Here is an 18,173-nt window from a genome sequence, read left to right as displayed (position 1 = left end):
AGTGGGAGGTCGCCATGTCGAGTCGTTCTTGTAAGTGGATGCAGAAGCACTGCAACAACAACGTATGTACTCCGCTACTCATAAGCGGGAAATTAAAACGCTTGGTGGGTTTTATTTGTAGCGGGGAAACAGTACGTTTCCGGGCATGGGTTCTTCGGAATTATCTAAAACCCTAACTGCACCTGGCGAGCCGAACATGTCCTCGGACACTCCCGGCACTAAAAGCCATACGCCATTTCATTTTTTCATCTAAAACCCTAGAGGTCTTTCATTTTCATGCCCTTTGTGGCCCTTCCTTTCTTTCGATACCTGTATTCCCGAAGTATTGCATCTCTCCCAACGTACCGATTAAATACACCCTGCTTGGAGGCAGACATACGAACATTCTAGATATTATTTCTGGTTACAGAGCAACGGTGGAAGATCATGAGGCTGCTCCTGATGTTGTTAGCAGTGACGGTTATGGCTGACACTACTTTTTATTCTGACGAAGATTTGAAAGAGTGGAACGATTATAAGGTAAAACCATTTGTTCACACATTACATTGTCCTCTGGAACACCTTCATGGAAAGTCTGAAATCTAAGAACCGCAAAAGTCGATATTTTAGCGAATTCAACGCTCAAAATTACTTATAAGGGAGAGTTGTGTAGTTGCTGACGACATTTTCGACGAAACTGACAAGGATAGAATGTTGACGAGTCCAAGGCAACATGCGAATAATATTACGTTCACAACCACCCGTTGCATTCGAACAAGAGGGAAACATCTGCACGCCTACAAATTGTGCGGTTTACGGCAGAGCCAACCTCTAGGTACACTAAAATATCCCTTATGTTAGTCTTTAACAGTCAGTGTATCGATCACCCTGTGAATGTAGGTGGTAGGATACATCCATGGTAACCCCTGCCTGCCTTAATATGTGACTGAAAGAGGGTCTCACAACTTGGGAGATTGGGTTGGTGGCCATGGTCCTCCTCTCTGAGTCTGGCATTGCCTCCACTTACTTGTGTCAGGCTGCTCACTTTCACTTCCTTATTCTACCTTTCTTGTTAAACTCTTGTTCTCTTCCGACCAAACTTTATTATATTTACGAGGCCTAAGGGGCCTTTCATTTTAATAATAATATTATTGTTATTGTTTTCACGTCCCACTAACTACTTTTTGACGGTTTTCGGAGTCACCAAGGTGCCGAAGTTTTGTCTCGCAGGAGTTCTTTTACGTGCCAGTAAAACTACTGACACAAGCACCTTCAATCATCGAACTGAGCCAGGATCGAACCTGCCAAGTTGGGTCAGAAGGCCAGCGCCTAAACCGTCTGAGTCACTTAGCCCGGCCTCTCTTTTATGTCATGCCCTTCGTGGCCCTTCTTTTTCTTCAGGTCGGGCTGGGTAGCTCAGACGGTTGAGGCGCTGGCCTTCTGAACCCAACTTGGCAGGTTCGATCCTGGCTCAGTCCGGTGGTATTTGAAGGTGCTCAAATACGTCAGCTTCGTGTCGGTATATTTACTGGCACGTAAAAGAACTCCTGCGGGACTAAATTCCGGCACCTCGGCGTCTCCGAAAACCGTAAAAGTAGTTAGTGAGACATAAATCAAGTAACATTGTTAACTTTTTCTCCAATACCTGTATACCCGAAGTATCGGATCCCTTCCAACGTACCGATTGTTAAGAGCGGATGGTTGTCTAGTTGTACTTCCTCTTCAAACAATAGTCCCCACCACCTTCCCATTCTGTCCACATGGTTGTCGTTGCCGTCTGGAGTAGTGAAACCCTCTACATCAAGCCTGTCCAACGCGGTGCCGAGGTGCCCCACGAACTCAGATTTAATAATTGTACCAATTTTAACCGTAGCTAAGAGTTTAGGATTATTATTTTACATACAAGTAATGGTTATTTGTTCCCTGACATTCTCACAATTGTGTTTCACCTCTTCCTCTTCTTAGTTTTATCAGTATTCGTTCCACAGATCACACTCTCTTGATATTTCAGAATAGGCCTACTCTCTCAGATGCTGTATACGTTTGAAGTACACCGTGCATTTTGTGACAGTTCTGCAGTTCTGTAAATTTTAATCCCTGTTATCTGTTGAGTGTCAGGCTTTATAAAGAAAGGCTGGGAGGATGAGGTGATTATGTTGACATTTGACATTTCGATGGCCTAGAATGAAAACCTCGTATCTCAGAAAGTTCTTCCTATCCATTATTTCCCTTAAGACTGGTTACGCCTCCCAGCCACACATGAATATGCAGTCCATCAGAACAATGTTCGTTGTGTTCTTTATTCCTATGCCGCCGTGTGAAGGAAAATGAACCAATCGTACCGTACTATGGGAAAGTATGTCTGCGTGACGTATTTACTAACTCCTAGAGTATAATTTTTATAAGGTTCATTTTCCTTTACGCATCAGCATAGGAAAATAAACCCAATAAACATGTGTGGCTGAGAGGCGTGACCAGTCTTAAGGGAAATAATGGATAGGAAGAACTTTTTGAGATACGAGGTATTCAATCTAGGGCTCTAGGCCATCGATTTCCTAGTTAGAACACCTTTCAAGAAAAGATCGCATTGTGAATGCTTCATAAATCGTTTCTTCTCAGCATTCTTGGATCTGCTGTTGACGGCCGTGGAACAAGTAGTTTCACGGAGTCCTCAGTTGAATTGAAGCCATGTGCGCAAAAATGGTCTAATCCTCATTTTCTTGGAAATGAGAAAATTAAGGCTCTGCGTTTGTGACAAAAATATATTAGTACTAGTGGACCCGTGCGCTGCTCCACAGCATTCCTTAGAAATAGGTCAGATAACTCATATTGTTTTTCCTGCCGATTTCAATAATTTTATGAACATTTAATACCCATAATATAGTTTATGGATTTTCCAAAAATAAAAAAATGTGTTTATTTTTAAAGAAGATTTCCAAATACCAATTTTAACGTCTATAACATCTTCAGTTATACGATCCCGCCCGTATGTGTGTCTTACCCTACAGTTTTCTTTCCCAAACAGTAAGTCATATGTTTACCATACTGGTTGGAAACGAACTTTGACTTAAACGGCATTCGGAGTCACAGTTCATCTCAGCTACCCCAAAGAATATGAATTCGTCACTAATATCGTCATTTTCGGATTTTTAAGTTTCACCCCGTTCTTTTGAAGGTGCTAGGGGCTTCTTGCCCCTACAGTAATTTTTCCAGATAAAAGCAGAAATAAGTTTTAAGGAACACATCATAATCTTCACATACTCCTGGGTAGGCAACCCGCTGATTGTACTTGTCTTGCGGTTTGCTTATCTTCCCCTATTTTATTTTTCACCCCTTAGTGCCGAACTACCAATCAGATTTCGTTCAAACCACTTCATAATCCCCCTCAGATGTAATAAGAACAAACTGTGAAAATTTCAGCGATATCGGTCCAGTAGTTTTTGAGTCTATTAGCTTCAAACATACCAACATCCAATTTTATATATATAGATTACTTATGCAGTATCTGTTTTCTATTGGGGTAAAATCACACACCTCAAAGTATTTTATTAGCAAGATTCAAGGGCACAGCAATGAAAATTATGATACTGTATTAACAAAAAACGCAATTAATCAATTTTGCGATTGGCAGTTTGTGTGACAGAGAATACAGCATATTACAAAGTCAATAAATAATTTACAAACGTTAATATAGCGATACTATTTTCAAGTTTCATATTATTTAATCGTAAGTATAATAAACGTAGTAGTGGACTGACAATTCTGAACTTCTGGGTTCGATTTTCGGCTTTGCTACTAAATTTTCCTTGACTGAAGAGGTCTGAAACGTCTCCTACACCTGAGTACCTACGTCTAATACCACCAATATCCACACAGCCACATATATAGATATTCTGTAAATCATGATTCCCCATTATTAAAATTCCACAAAACGTTGTTCGCGGTTATTTCACTTCCGTGGGCATGAACACGCGGCACCGGTAGCTTTCTTCGGAATAACGTCACCTCTGTGCGTGGTGTGTCCCTCGCCACTATTTCTGTACGCCATTTAAACTTTTTACTTTTACAATAATCTCCACAAGTATCTTCACTTTCTTCACCGTGACTCACGTACTCCCTACTGTTTACCGCCATCATTTTCTTGTTTACAAGCTCGTCGTGAACTTCAGCATTGGAGAGCGCAATGGAATGCTGCATTTTTCAAGCAATGTTTAGTTTTCCTAATAATCTTATTCTCCTAAAATAACTAACCTCTACCAATAACCTAAGTCTTTATCTACAAGAATCACCTTTTATCATCACAGTTACGGATGACATATTTACACAAAGGTTGGCTGCGCGCATTTGGTTACATCTCTTGTAGGGTTAGACCATTTTTGCACTCCGCCGTTCAACCTTGGCAAACAAGCAGGAGTTTATTTACCCACCACAAATTTCTCTGATGTTTAACCAAGACCAACTGCAATACCTCAGACCTTAAGCAACTTATCGAAACTGTCCATAATGGTTTGTGTTTGTTTTGATTAGTGAAATTCTTGTTGTTACCAAATATGTATGGAAATTTGAATATTATTAATCGAAAAATATACTTATTTATAACCTTTAAAAGGCTATAGAGTCTGTTTCAGTGCCGTAAGAAGCTGTTTGTACTTAAAAAGCGTATTTATTCGAACAATTCCGGTGGTGATAACGATAAGGTTATTGTCCTCATGTTCTTCTGAGTTGCTTTGCAGTATGTTTATAGCTTAATCATATAGATTGTATGTTTGCCAAGGTTGAAGTGCAAAAATGGTCTAACGCTACAAGAGATGTAACCAAATGCGTGCAGCCAGCCTTTGTGTAAATATGTCACCCGTAACTGTGATGATAAAAGATTATTTTTGTAGATAAAGACTTAGCTTATTGTGCCATTCCACTATTCCAGCAATCAAGCTCAATTGAATTAAGACGGGCGTGATAACTAGTAATGAATAAATTACATAAGATGTCAAGGAATTGAGAGTAACGCAAAGTCGGAATGTATAAAATCGTGGTGGCAGTGACCTTGACAAAATAGATATTCGAATTGTTAAGGACGACACTGTTTAAAAAATACAAATGAAAGCCTAACTCAAGTACATGGACGTATTCTGAAGAAGAAGTAAAATTGCGTCAAATTCTTAGAAACACTAAAGGAAATAAGAAAAGCCATGTATAGGACATATACAAGCCTACAGCACAAGAAGATATATTTAACAAATACGCATAAAGTAATAAAATTCGCCACATAAACTGATTCGCAGCGGCAAACAAGAAGAGCAACGGCAATGCCCTGATTTCAAGAAATAATATTCACTATACCGTACTAGATACGATAAACAACTATTAAAGCCATTCTTTATTATAACGAATTGAAATATCTGCAAACATATTGGGGATTTTTTTTGCAAGTTGCTTTACGTAGCACCGACACATATAGGTCTTACGGCGACGATGGACAGGAAAGGGCTAGGAGTGGGAAGGAAGCGTCCGTGGCCTTATTAAGGTACAGCCCCAGCATTTGCCTGGTGTGAAAATGGAAAACCATGGAAAACCATCTTCAGGGCTGCCGACAGTGGGGCTCGAACCCACTATCTCCCGAATACTGGATACTGGCCGCACTTAAACGACTGCAGCTATCGAGCTCGGTATATTGGAGATCTAATAGAAACATTGCTATTATACGAAGTTATATTAAGTGGAACCCAATTATATAATTCATGTTAGAAGGCTTTAAAACTGTTATAATGTCACAGCTGATCTCATTATTGTATTCAATATTCTCACTCGAGATTTTGAAGGAAACCATTGTTTACTGAGAAGATTGGGAGTCGACTGTATGGATGATACCGAACTGGACCAACATGGCTGAGATGACCCCTGGCCCACAAAGACACCAACTATGCTGTCCAAGCAGAATGAATCCAGAGCTGTAGAGGATGACCAAAAATAATGATAAATATAATTCCGGAAAGCGTCGGAAAAAGATAAGTTTTTCTAAAATCATGTGTATAGATAAATAAATAATAACAAGATTAGGATGTCTGTAGTTAAACCCTACATTGATAGATATGTGTTCAGAGTCTTCAGAACGACTTAAATTACATTATATTCTCGCGAGTGATTATTTATGCCAATGATATAAGGGAACAGGTAGTCTTCACCAAATATAAGACAAACCCAAGTTAGGAAGTGTAATAAAGTGTTAATGGTGTTCTAATGAAAACAAATAATCCCAATTAGCCATGTTATACTGTACCATCTGTGAAATGTTAATGAGAAGGATAAATTTAGGATCTTCGATATGCAATGCCAAGTGATATTGCGATGTGTATAGGTTATATGTTACCGTAATAAATTAGGATATGCATTAAATATGGAGATAATGACATATTGAAAACATGTTAACGTTATTTGATAGGATATTGGTCTGATACTGCGAGTAAATGGAAATAAGGTTATTTCACCGTCGGATAAGATATATACAGAGTTGAAATATATGAAGGTATATTAAGTGATATAAGGTAAAATGAGTTATGATGAAAACATAACAATGTTATATGTTGTGAATGAAGAATTTGTTGAATGAATAATTATGTAGGCCTAATACTACGACGAGATATGAGATAAATGATTTATTTGAAGAGTAAGGAAACTAAAATTGATGCACAGCAGGATCATATATGTTTATTATACAGTAGCGGTATATTGTCTGAGAATCCATTTCCTAGAGTAATGGTGACACGGTTATACATACATATAGGCCTACTTATGAAATGTCACTGAAGGTCGAGATCATCAAAAAGGAATTCTTATAAGAATAGTTGGCTATGCACTTGGATATTTAAACTTATTATTTCAAAATTCAATTTTTTCCAAATAATGATGGCATAACGGAGATTAACTTGCATAATTACTAGGTCTCGGATGTTTAGGAAAAGTCATATTTTTTTCTTTGTCTCTATTTTCTTGCATATTTGGATTTTGGTGAAAATCAGGTGATTATCGTCACAGTTAAGTGATTTTTATTTGTCATATAAATGCATATTCTGGCTTTTTTGTCATAAGGTCATATTTTGAGTTATTTTCATATAAACGTCATATTTTGGTCATGTTTCGGCGCTTTGACGACAGCTGTAGCTGTGCAAAATTACCTTCAACTTACCAAATACGAACTAGTATTCACAAAACTGTTTCTCGGTATCACATCTGCAGCTAATACAAGTAGAATACTCTGCCTCTTCTATCAAGATTGCGCAGGATTGTTTTCTAACAGTTTGTCAGAAAGTCTGGCATATATTAAGTCTAATTTTGGAATTATATCGAGGGCAATTCCTCGTTTAGAAGCTGCTAGCTTAGAAATTCATGCACGTATTGAAGTTTTGAGAAGTGTTGAACTTCCAGTACATCAATCACATGGAATACTTGGCGACAGTGTAAAACGGAAACTTTAAAACGTGCTTAATCGAAATGACACTTTTCGCTGTGTGTGCAAGATTAATGATGTTCTTAGACGAGAAGGTACCAGTACATTTCATGATGAAGCATTCTTGACAGCAGTGATCTAACATTATTTAAATATGCACTAATAACGTCTTGTGTCGTAAAAAGGAGCTTCTCTTCTTACAATAATGTGTTAAGTGATAATCGGGTGTTTCGCACCTTATGCATTGAGTATGAATCTTGTCATACACTCAGTTCCATGAATGAAAAAGGTATGCGAGTTTGCACTATGTGCCCTGCCGCCCTACCATAATGTATTGAAAGACACCTGCTTAATTTCGTGGTGCTCAATTTAAACGTTAACTCATTTGAGTAATATTAATGAAATCTAGACTTAAGCGTTCAAAAATATTTAAAAATAGATTGATTTCTATTTTTCTCGTATTTCAAACCACCAATGTAGGGTGCAAACATGTCTTGACTTTTAAAATATTGTGTGATATGATAATCTTAGCGAATTTAGAACTTTACAGGTATGTATTCACAAATGCTTGATAAGTGAATACTCAGATTTTTTTAGCTAGTGACTTTACGCCGCATCGACACAGATATGTCTTATGGCGACCCAGAAAATTAATATGAAAGTAAGAAAAAATTTAGTTAACAAATATGTATCAAAGAAATTGCCATTTCGATTGATAACTTATTTTAAAATGACCATATTTAGATTAATCATTTTCGGGTCATATTTCATCACTTTTGAGGTCATATTTCGTCATTTTTGAGGTCATATTTCTCCACTTTTGAGGTCATATTTGCTTGCTTATTTGGGCTATTTTTAGGTCTTAAACATCCGAGCCCTAATAATTACTATCATATTGTGTGATTAATATAATTGAGAGTAGATACTACATAGTGTCTTCAAAAATGAATTTCCCTAGGCAAGATAATTAGAATAACTCGCATTTTAGGTCATTTATTAATATATTTGGTCTCATTTGAGAAATTTATCTTCCTGTTAGACACACCCAATTATTATTTACGTTAAAATGAATTGATATAAAGTATGATGATGGTTAACATAGTAGCTTTTACTTGAATAGAAGCAGATTTATGCTGTCGAGTGGAAAACCTATCTTTTTCAGAATTTTACATTGAAATGCTACTAAATCAAATATCAATCTTGTGTTAACAAAACTTGTCCTAAACAAAATTAATGAAAACTAATGTAAAATAAGGAAACATGTTGCGATTTAGGTGATTCTTGAACAACAAGCGATATGATAATGTACAGAAGGATCCTTTAGATTGATACAACCAATAATTTCCCACGTCAAAGTGCAATTTATATATATATATTTATATATAAATGGATATAATTAATAATCCATTTCAATTATGATATATTATAAAATAGTAAAAGATAGGAGAAGCAAGAAGCCAAATAACATGACTGATGCCAATTATATGAGCACAAATGTTTATTACATATGAGAAGAATGAATATTAATAAAATTTTAAACTTAATTCTCACGTTTTATCTTTCTCATCCACTTAATTATTACTTTCTTGAATAAATGACATTAATTAAGTTTAAAACGATGTGTTATTGATGTTTTCCATAGTAACAAAGATCAACTTAGATTCAAGCTGTAGAATTATCCATTTTCTGGCAATGTCATGATACTTCAGATCCCATTCCGATTAATTCCGATTATAGATAGATTTACATAGCGTATCAGTGTTGTTTGAATCCCACGATAAAATCTTTACGAAAATAATGAACCCTGAGATCTAGTTGGGATATCTTCACGTCAGGTATCCTGGACGCGGGATGGGCATAGTACTGAGTGTCTGGATGAAAGTCCAATTACAGGGGCAGAGCAAAAGCTTCAGTGTTCATATTTTCAAAAGACCTAATGTTAAGGTAAATTGGTTAGGTGCATTCATAGGGAAAACATCGAACCAAGTGATACTAGTGTTGTGTGCAGTAATCATTTTGATATCAAATTTATTGTTAGAGAAGGTATTAAACCCGTAAAAGGTGTTTATCCAGTTCGGGTGCCACGCAAACCTAATTGTGCCTAATTACCTAATTATGCCTATCCTAACATTTTCCCAAATCAGCCAACGTACCTAACTACAAAATTATATGTCTCGGAAAAATCCGAAAAATCGTGACCCAGAGTTACGACTGAGATATGAAGATCATTTTAAACGGGTACAAGAATGATGCAATTGAATAATTTTCAGTGTTTTACAACGGAGGTACGTAAACGAAACCTAACCCCCTTCACGTGAGTTGAAATGAGGATTACCTCCCTTTTCTATAAATTACAAGAAGATGGTATGCCGTCAATTCCGGTGAGTTTTAAGGTGACTAGAGCTTTAGATGTTCACGAGTATCATACAAATATCACTGTATCTACTCAACAATTCAGGTGAATTTTGGAGAGTTGAATGTTTTTTCGAGAAATGTGTTTGTTTGTATGTTTTTACATAATGGGATGTGGTTAATGATGATGCATGTTATTTCATGTAAAGTTTTTCGTTGATACCTATTTATCTTATTTGCTGTTGGAGTTTCATACATGAAATATTTTTACAGTGTGTGTGTGTGTGTGTGTGTGTGTGTGTGTGTGTGTGTGTGTGTGTGTGTGTGTGTGTGTGTGTGTGTGTGTGTGTTCAACCTGACGTTGATAAAATAATAATTCTTCCTTCGTTATTTTCCCATTGAAATTAAACTTAGATTTGCAATAGAATCACGTGATAACGTTGCTTCTGGTGCACAATTATTCATATTTTGAGTTAATGAGTTGCATTTCATGACGTTCGACTTATGATTTTTTTTAGGTGACTCGGAAAAAACACGTTGTCTTCCCCTTAACTTCTCATGTCGCCCACCGATGTCCGTCATATTTTTTCTGGATTACGGTCTGATGTAATTGTAGTTAACCATTAATTAATAGTTAGTTCCTGTCCCAACAAAGGGATAGCTGCACATATCTCAAAAATTTCTGAGGGTTAGCCCGTTTATGCGCACATGGCTTCAATTCGGATTGTATCGTGACAAGGATCTGTATGCTAGTTAACTATAAGCGCATTTGATTTGCTCCACCCTTTAGCTTACAGATTTCAACTGTACTTTTTCAATGAAGAATTGAATTTTCACGTACTCAGTTTTTATTTTTATTTATATTAACTGCGAAACTGTGCATCAGTTATTAATTCGCAATATTATTTTATAGGGTCGGTAGATGCAGAGTGGGTCTCGGCCCATAAGTGACTACGGCTGGTCAGTGGTCCAACAGCTCTGCACGCTGACCAGCCAACCGAGCGATGGCCACGGCTCTACCGTGTCTCTACGCCTCTGCATACGGAGACGGGACAAGGCTGGCCCCACGCGTCGGCTGTCCTGAGAATGGTTTTCCATTCTCCTGCACTAAGGCGAATGCCGGGATAGTTCCTAATATAGACCACGGCCGCTAACCCCTTCACCTTCTCCAAGCATCTCCTTCACCGTAACAAATCTCCCGGCCTGAGAGATGGCGTCAACATCTTAGAGGCCCGCCTCCCCCTCCAGGGGAGGAATGAAAACACTTTAGTAGTAGTTATTTTATACATTGATTGTAATCGTAATTAAATGGTCACGAAACTACAGTTTTTATAGTGAAGGGGAGAAGCAATACTGTTCCCTCAACTTGCAGCGGACATGCAAAGCCACGTTTCACAGTAAATATATACGTACCCAGTGTGTATAATATTCATTCAATAATAGCTTAAAGTTTTTCTATTATTATTATTATTATTATTATTATTATTATTATTATTATTATTATTATTATTATTATTATTATTATTATTATTATTATTATTATTGTTGTTGTATTGTCCGACTCGTTGGCTGAATGGTCAGCGTACTAGCCTTCGGTTCAGGGGGTCCCGGTTTCGATTTCCGGCCGGGTCGGGGATTTTAACCTTCATTGGTTAATTCCAGTGACTCGGGGGCTGCAACATCCCTGCAACTCACACACCACACATAACACTATCCTCCACCACACTAACACGCAGTTACCTACACATGGCAGATGCCGCCCACCCTTATCGGAGGGTCTGCCTTATAAGGGCTGCACTAGGCTAGAAATAGCCACACGAAATTATATTATTATTGCATTTATCAAACGACGCCCGCGCCTCCATAGACAAACGTCAAGTGCGCCCCAGAACATTAAAAGTTTGGACAGTCCTGCTCTACATATTATATTATCTCAGTTACCACATTATGCGTTATTCGTTACATGAGACTGAAACAGTTTCAGACTGACACAAACAACTCTTAAACATATGGGTTTCTTGTGTACTTTCGAATTTATAAACATAATATATTATTTTTGAACATACAAGTAATGGTTAATATTTTTTTTGACATTGTGTCTTTCGCTTCTTAATTTTGGCAGTAATCGTTCCACAGACCACTCCCTCTGATATTTTATATTATTCTGTTGTGTGCTTTTGAGGTACAGTATCGTAAATAGTAATATTTGACAGTAGGTTGTATACACTGACTGAGCAAATGTCATGGCATAGCGGAGCACTGATGCGCAGGTGTGTTGTCTGCGCACCACACGCCCCCTGTGCCAGCAGCAGTTGTATAGGAGACCTTGTGAACAGTGGCTGTGCATGTGACAGGTGTAACATGGAACGTCGTCGTAAGCCGACACCGTTTGAACGGGGTATGGTGGTCGGTGCCCGACGGATGAGAAGTGCGATTTCGGAAGTGGTGCGGGAATTCGGCTTCACACGATCAACTGTGTCCAGTGTGTATCGTGAATGGTTGAATGCGGGTGTCACCGTCCAAAACAGACGAACGACCGGCCGTCCAGCCACCCTCGATGACCATGACCGGCGACATCTGAGACGGATTGTCAGTAGTGACAGACGGGCAACCGTGCAACAAATCACGGCTCAATTCAACACAGACCGTACTAGACACGTCTCCCAGTGGACAATCCGCAGGAACATGGGTTCTTTGGGGTATGGGAGGCGGCGCCGCATACGGGTGCCACCGTTAAACCAACGTCATCGGGCACAACGGCGCGCATTTGTCGCCAGTCACCAGGGATGGACACTGCTGCCTCGAAGGTGAGGTCCAGGGCGCTGGTGTCTCTGTTATGGTCTGGGGTGCATTTTCCTGGTATGGAATGGGCCCCCTAGTTGTTTGGAAGAGACTTTGAATGGTATGCGGTATGTTGAGCTGCTCGGAGACCATCTCTACCCATTTTTGGCCTACCAGCGCCCAGACGGTTCTGCGGTGTTTCAAGATGATAACGCGCCGTCACATCGCTCCCACGTCGCCCGGGAATGGTTCCAGGAACATGCAGCGGAGGTCCAACGACTGCCATGGCCACCCAGGAGCCCCAATATGATCCCTATCGAGCATATCTGGAATGTCCTGGAACGCAGGCTCCGTGCCATGGATCCTGCACCCACGAACAGACTAGCATTGGCGGCCGCTCTGCAAACGATTTGGTGTCAGCTGCGTCCAGAGGACTACCAGGGACTTGTCGACTCATTTCCACGGCGTCTCACTGCAGTTCGCAGGGCCAGAGGAGGCCCCACACGCTATTAGGTGACTATACCATGACATTTGCTAAGTCAGTGTATATCGCAGTACAGGCGCCCCCAACCCAGTTTCCTATTACTGCATCAGGAGCTACGTAATACATCACACATACTACTTTGAGATAATTATCGGTCTAAGTTGAAAGTTTCGTCGAGATTATTGTCGACAACTCCGCAACTCCCCCTTGTTAGAAATTTCAGATTAAATTGTTGAACTATGTGCTAATATACTTGGTCTCGTAACATGAATTTTATGTTTACTAACAAGGAAACCCTTCCAACTGTAAATCTCCGATCTGACTGTGATTTGGTGCAAGGACTGCGGTAGGAATGTTTTATTCCGCCATATCAAAATTAGATGCCCATTCGTATATTCAGTGCCTGTTTCGAGGTGTCAAAGTTTGCTCATTTAAGCAATGCGTGTGCGAGAGAGAACGAATGAGAGCATAACACATGAACTGGCCGGCCTCCCTGCCACTACCTGCTCCCCGCCGCTCACTCCTGTCCATGTGGTGCTTAAATTAGCAAAACTTTGACACCCCAAAACAGATACTAAATATACGACTGGGCATCTAATTTTGATATGTCTGAATAAAGCATTCCTATGAAGTCGTTATTCCAAATCTCAATCAAATCGGAGATTTACAGATAGAAGGGTTTCCTTGTAAGTTACACACCGAGAGTTCAAACGTTCTTCATTTTTACATGCTTTTATATAAACCTCTACATTTCCAAACAAGGATTTGCGTTTCACTTCCTTGTGGTGAAGTGGTGAAGATTTCATTCTTTACGCTAGTGCGTCCAGACAAAACCAAACGTGTCCGTCATATCTAGACTTCCAGGAGGAAAGAAAAATGCAAATTAACAACTGGACAGCAGCTTTTGAATGTGCAACTGTTCAAACATTTTTTATTGACACAGGAAGGCTCTCTGTATAACTATCATTGATCAAAAATCAATAACAATTAAATAATTCCATGAGTAAAAATAGGCATGTTTGGATTTGCCCAGGAGCGTCTCGTGTACAGGAGCACGTGAACACCCACATTATTTCGGTGACATTACACTTAATTATTTTGCTAAAACGACAGTTAAGTATCGATTTGCTGATCCGGTTGTTAGTTTTGAACATCCGTTTCCGCTCTACAAGCATTCATATACTGTATAACGCTCCTACCAGATGATCACAAGTCAGTGAAGATGACCCCGACTTCGATTCCTGGCTAGACCGAGGATTTTAACTCGTACGGTTAATTCCCCTGACTTGGGGACTCTGTGTGTGTGTGTGTGTGTGTGTGTGTGCGTGCGTGTGCGTGTGTGTGCGTGTGCGTGTGTGTGTGCGTGTGTGTGTGTGTGTGTGTGTGTGTGTGTGTGTGTATGTGTGTGTGTGTGTGTGTGTGTGTGTGTGTGTGTGTGCAATAGCTAATAATTCCCTCCACATAAACTTGGCGTCAGGAAGGGCATCGAGCCGTAAATTTGCGCCAAATCCATATCAAGGTCCTACCACACTAAACTGGGAAAAGCCAGGTAATATGTTTTATTTTATAATTGTTTTATTTGCAAATTGACCACTGAGGATCACGCTACAATTTCATTTTTTATCTTTGTCTAAAGTTTCCTCTTCCTCCAGTACTGTTTCATAAGCTCGCTATGCTGTTTCTTTTGTTCATCCGTCCAAGCTCTTCCCATCTTTGCAGTTCTTTCGACTTGAAACCCTTCCAAATTGTGAATCATGGTCCGAAATATATTATTATTATTATTATTATTATTATTATTATTATTATTATTATTATTATTATTATTTCTCCAAGGATATTAAACAAACATTATTTTGGAGTTTTTAATACCATAAAAAGCTTACGTCAAACTACAATATAACTTACGTCAGCCCCGTGGTGTAGGTGCCTGTCTCTTATCAGGAGCTACTTCAGTTTCTGCCCAACCTTGTAAATCAGCTTGTATTTGTTTTCCATATTTCTCCAATATTACTAGATTAGCAGCTTAAAACCAATTTGTATAAAAAACTTTCCTCCTAGATTTCCTGCCAGTCCAGGAATTTTAATTCTGGACTGACCATTAAAATGGGATTCCTCAACCTCGTGCGAAGAACCGAGGAGATGTTGATATGAGATGCAGCGATTCTGGTCGTGATAACACCGAGCGAGTTGACTGCGCAGATCGAGCCACGTAGCTGAGAGCTTGCATTTAGGATTTTTTTTTCTTTGGTTTCCCATTTTCACACCAGGCAGATGCTGGCTGGGTCTGTACCTTAACTAAGGACACGGTCCCTTCCTTCCCAGTCCTTGCACTACCCTACCCCATCGCCGGCATGAGACATGTCAGAGTCGGTGCGACGTAAGAACAATTGCAAAGAAATCTCATGAAAGCCTAGCAATACAGCTGAGGATGTTGTACCCTGACCACGTGACACTCTTGCAGATGATTTGACTGCGAAACAGAGATTTGCGCCACGCTTCTTTTTAATTTTTATTTTTTTTTTCCATTATACGTACTTCATTATTATTATTATTATTATTATTATTATTATTATTATTATTATTATTATCATACCGCTTTTCCCACGCTCATTGGGGTGGCGGGTACGCACATGTCGATGCCCTTCCAGACGCCAACTCTATTTGGAGGGATGTATTCACTATTGTGTGGTTGGTAGTGTGCTGTGTTATATGTATTTGAAGAGGAATGTAATAGGACAAACACAAACACCCAGTCCCAGAGTCAGAGGAATCAGCCAGACACGATTAAAATCCCTGACCTCACCTGAAATCGAACTCGGGACTTTCTGACCTATACGTACCCGTTCGACCTCTCCAGGAGCTACTTCAGTTTCTACACAACCTTTTAAGTTAGCTTGTATTTGTTTCCCATATTTCTGCAATATCCCTACATTAGCAGCTTAAAACCAATTGATATAATCAACTTTCCTACTAGATTTACCTTCACTGTTTCAGGTGCGATATGGGAAGCAATATCCTCTTCCTGCAGAAGATGAGTATCACCTGAATATTTTCTTACATCATAAAGATATGATCGATAGACACAATGCAAAATATGCCAGAGGAGAAGTTAGCTACAAGATGGGATACAACCAATTCTCTGATATGGTAAGCACCGTTAGTGGCGTTCGATTGTTTCAAAGGTCCATGCATTCGATTTCCGGAAAGGTCGGGTATTTTAGCCATGTTTGGTTAATTCCCCTAGATCGGGACCTGCGTGTTTGAATTCGCCTTAATGCACACCTTAATTTGCAGGCAACACATCATTCTACCAAACACCAAAAAAACATGCAACAGTATAACTCAGAGGTGCTAAGCTGGGCGCCTGTTGAGGCTAGGCCAGTGCAGCAGGGCTGGCCTGACGTATAGTCCTCTCCATGTAAGGACGTGCCCTAAGGGTGCAACCTTACCCTTTCTCCCCTGTGATATTAAGGTATTGATTTATAGTTACTTTTCTTGCTGTTGAGTATTTTGCTGGTCTTTTTCAGTGTCGGTAACCATACAGTTAGGGACCCTACTTGCCGATACGACGTCTTACATTTACCGTTAATCTGGCACGTTGGCAACGTTCAATCACTGTTCTAGCGTGAATTGCGTGTTGCCACCGCATTGCCGTTAAAGTCACTAGTGATACATTTGCGAGAATATTTAAAGCATATTTTCTTTTTCTGTGGGATTATAAATATATTTGGCTAATACCAGGTAAGTAGAATTGTGGCATGTTCGAATAATGCATTTAATAACATAGTTTGTGTGAAATGATGAAAGTGCTCAAATACGCCAGTCTCATGAAATAACTCTTGCGGGACGAAATTTTGGCAGTAGAACTTATAACATTATTATTTTCAAATCCGCAGTGAACTTGAAAGCTGACCTAATTTCCGTTCACGGAGCTTGGCACATTAGTATTCCTATATGTTTCCTGATAAGCTTGAAGATATAACCAGCCTGCAGGCTGAAAATATGCCCAATAATCTCTCTCCTTACTGGTTACTGGTATTGAAGAGAGAAGGAAATGTTCGCGCAAAAGAAAGGGAAGTCATTGGATGTCTGGAACTTTCGAAAATTACACTGCAAAGACTTATTAAATAAATTGTATCGTTTAACACGCCCCTCTTTTCCAGAATATGGTTATAGTAAGCCTACTGTATATCAAAATAAAGACAGATATATGTAACATTAATTTGAGTGAGAAAGTGTGTTTATTTCCTTAATTGCTCATTGAGCGTGGAAATCGACTTAATTATGAATATCTTGATTTATTTCATCTTAACTTTTATCATTTACTAGGGTAGGGAAACATTTATTATCGGTGTTTACATTGAGGTTAGTTTGTTATGGTTATGTCTGGTGATTTTAATATGTAACCAGGCAGGTTGGCAGCAGTGATCAGCCATTACGAAAAAGAGAAAAGAAGAGCATCGGGCGGCGATATTTACTTTCTGGGGTATTGTCTTACGTGGCGATTACTTATAAATGCGGGCAGCTTACGTCAAGACAAGCATACGTCATAGTGAAAAGAGAGACCGAACACACTTGAGAGGGATATGGAGCAGTGACGTTCGATTGTGATTACGAAGATTTCCTCCACTACTCAGCGGAATGTTGAGTGGCTTTACGTCGCACCGACACAGACAGGTCTTACGGCGACGATTTACAGTATTTAAAAAGGAAAACTGACCTAGGGAGTCTTTCATTTTCACGCCCTTCATAGTCCCTGTCTTCCTTTGGCCGATACCTTCATTTTTCGAAGTGTCGGACCCCTTCTATTTTTTCTCTGTGATTAGTGTTAAATAGAGGATGGTTGCCCAGTTGTACTTCCTCTTAAAACAATAATCACCACCACCTTTCAAGATATTACGGTTTGATTTATACAGCGCTCGATATAAGTTTTATTTTCTTATATTTATACATTCAAAGAAAACTGACACGTTATAATTTTTATGTTACAATTTACTGTGCACAGATGATTTAAGCGTATAAGCAATGATTTACAATTCCTTTGATGTAATTGACAATATTTCCATTTTTTAAGTAAAATTCCTGTCATTCATTAAAAACAACGTAATATATTTACATAATTCAACAAGTGCA

General features: G+C 39.1%; 1 protein-coding gene across 2 annotated transcripts in view; it reads left to right on the top strand.

Annotated features, from left to right (window-relative positions):
* The first annotated feature begins 403 nt into the window (after positions 1-403).
* Positions 404-18,173, top strand: part of LOC136874809 (cathepsin L1) — a 34,431-nt gene continuing 16,661 nt past the window's right edge. The window contains exons 1-2 of one of the 2 annotated variants that reach the window (XM_067148486.2): positions 410-519; positions 16,035-16,187. In XM_067148486.2, coding sequence (XP_067004587.1) covers positions 427-519; positions 16,035-16,187 — 246 coding nt within the window. In that variant the 5' untranslated portion in view covers positions 410-426. Of the gene's footprint in view, positions 520-16,034; positions 16,188-18,173 lie in introns of both variants that reach the window. The other variant, XR_010860305.2, reaches the window with a different exon arrangement.

The sequence above is a fragment of the Anabrus simplex genome, chromosome 1, assembly GCF_040414725.1.
Source record: "Anabrus simplex isolate iqAnaSimp1 chromosome 1, ASM4041472v1, whole genome shotgun sequence".
In the NCBI taxonomy this organism is placed as follows: domain Eukaryota; kingdom Metazoa; phylum Arthropoda; class Insecta; order Orthoptera; family Tettigoniidae; genus Anabrus; species Anabrus simplex.
This window is presented reverse-complemented; position numbering and strand designations above follow the sequence as displayed.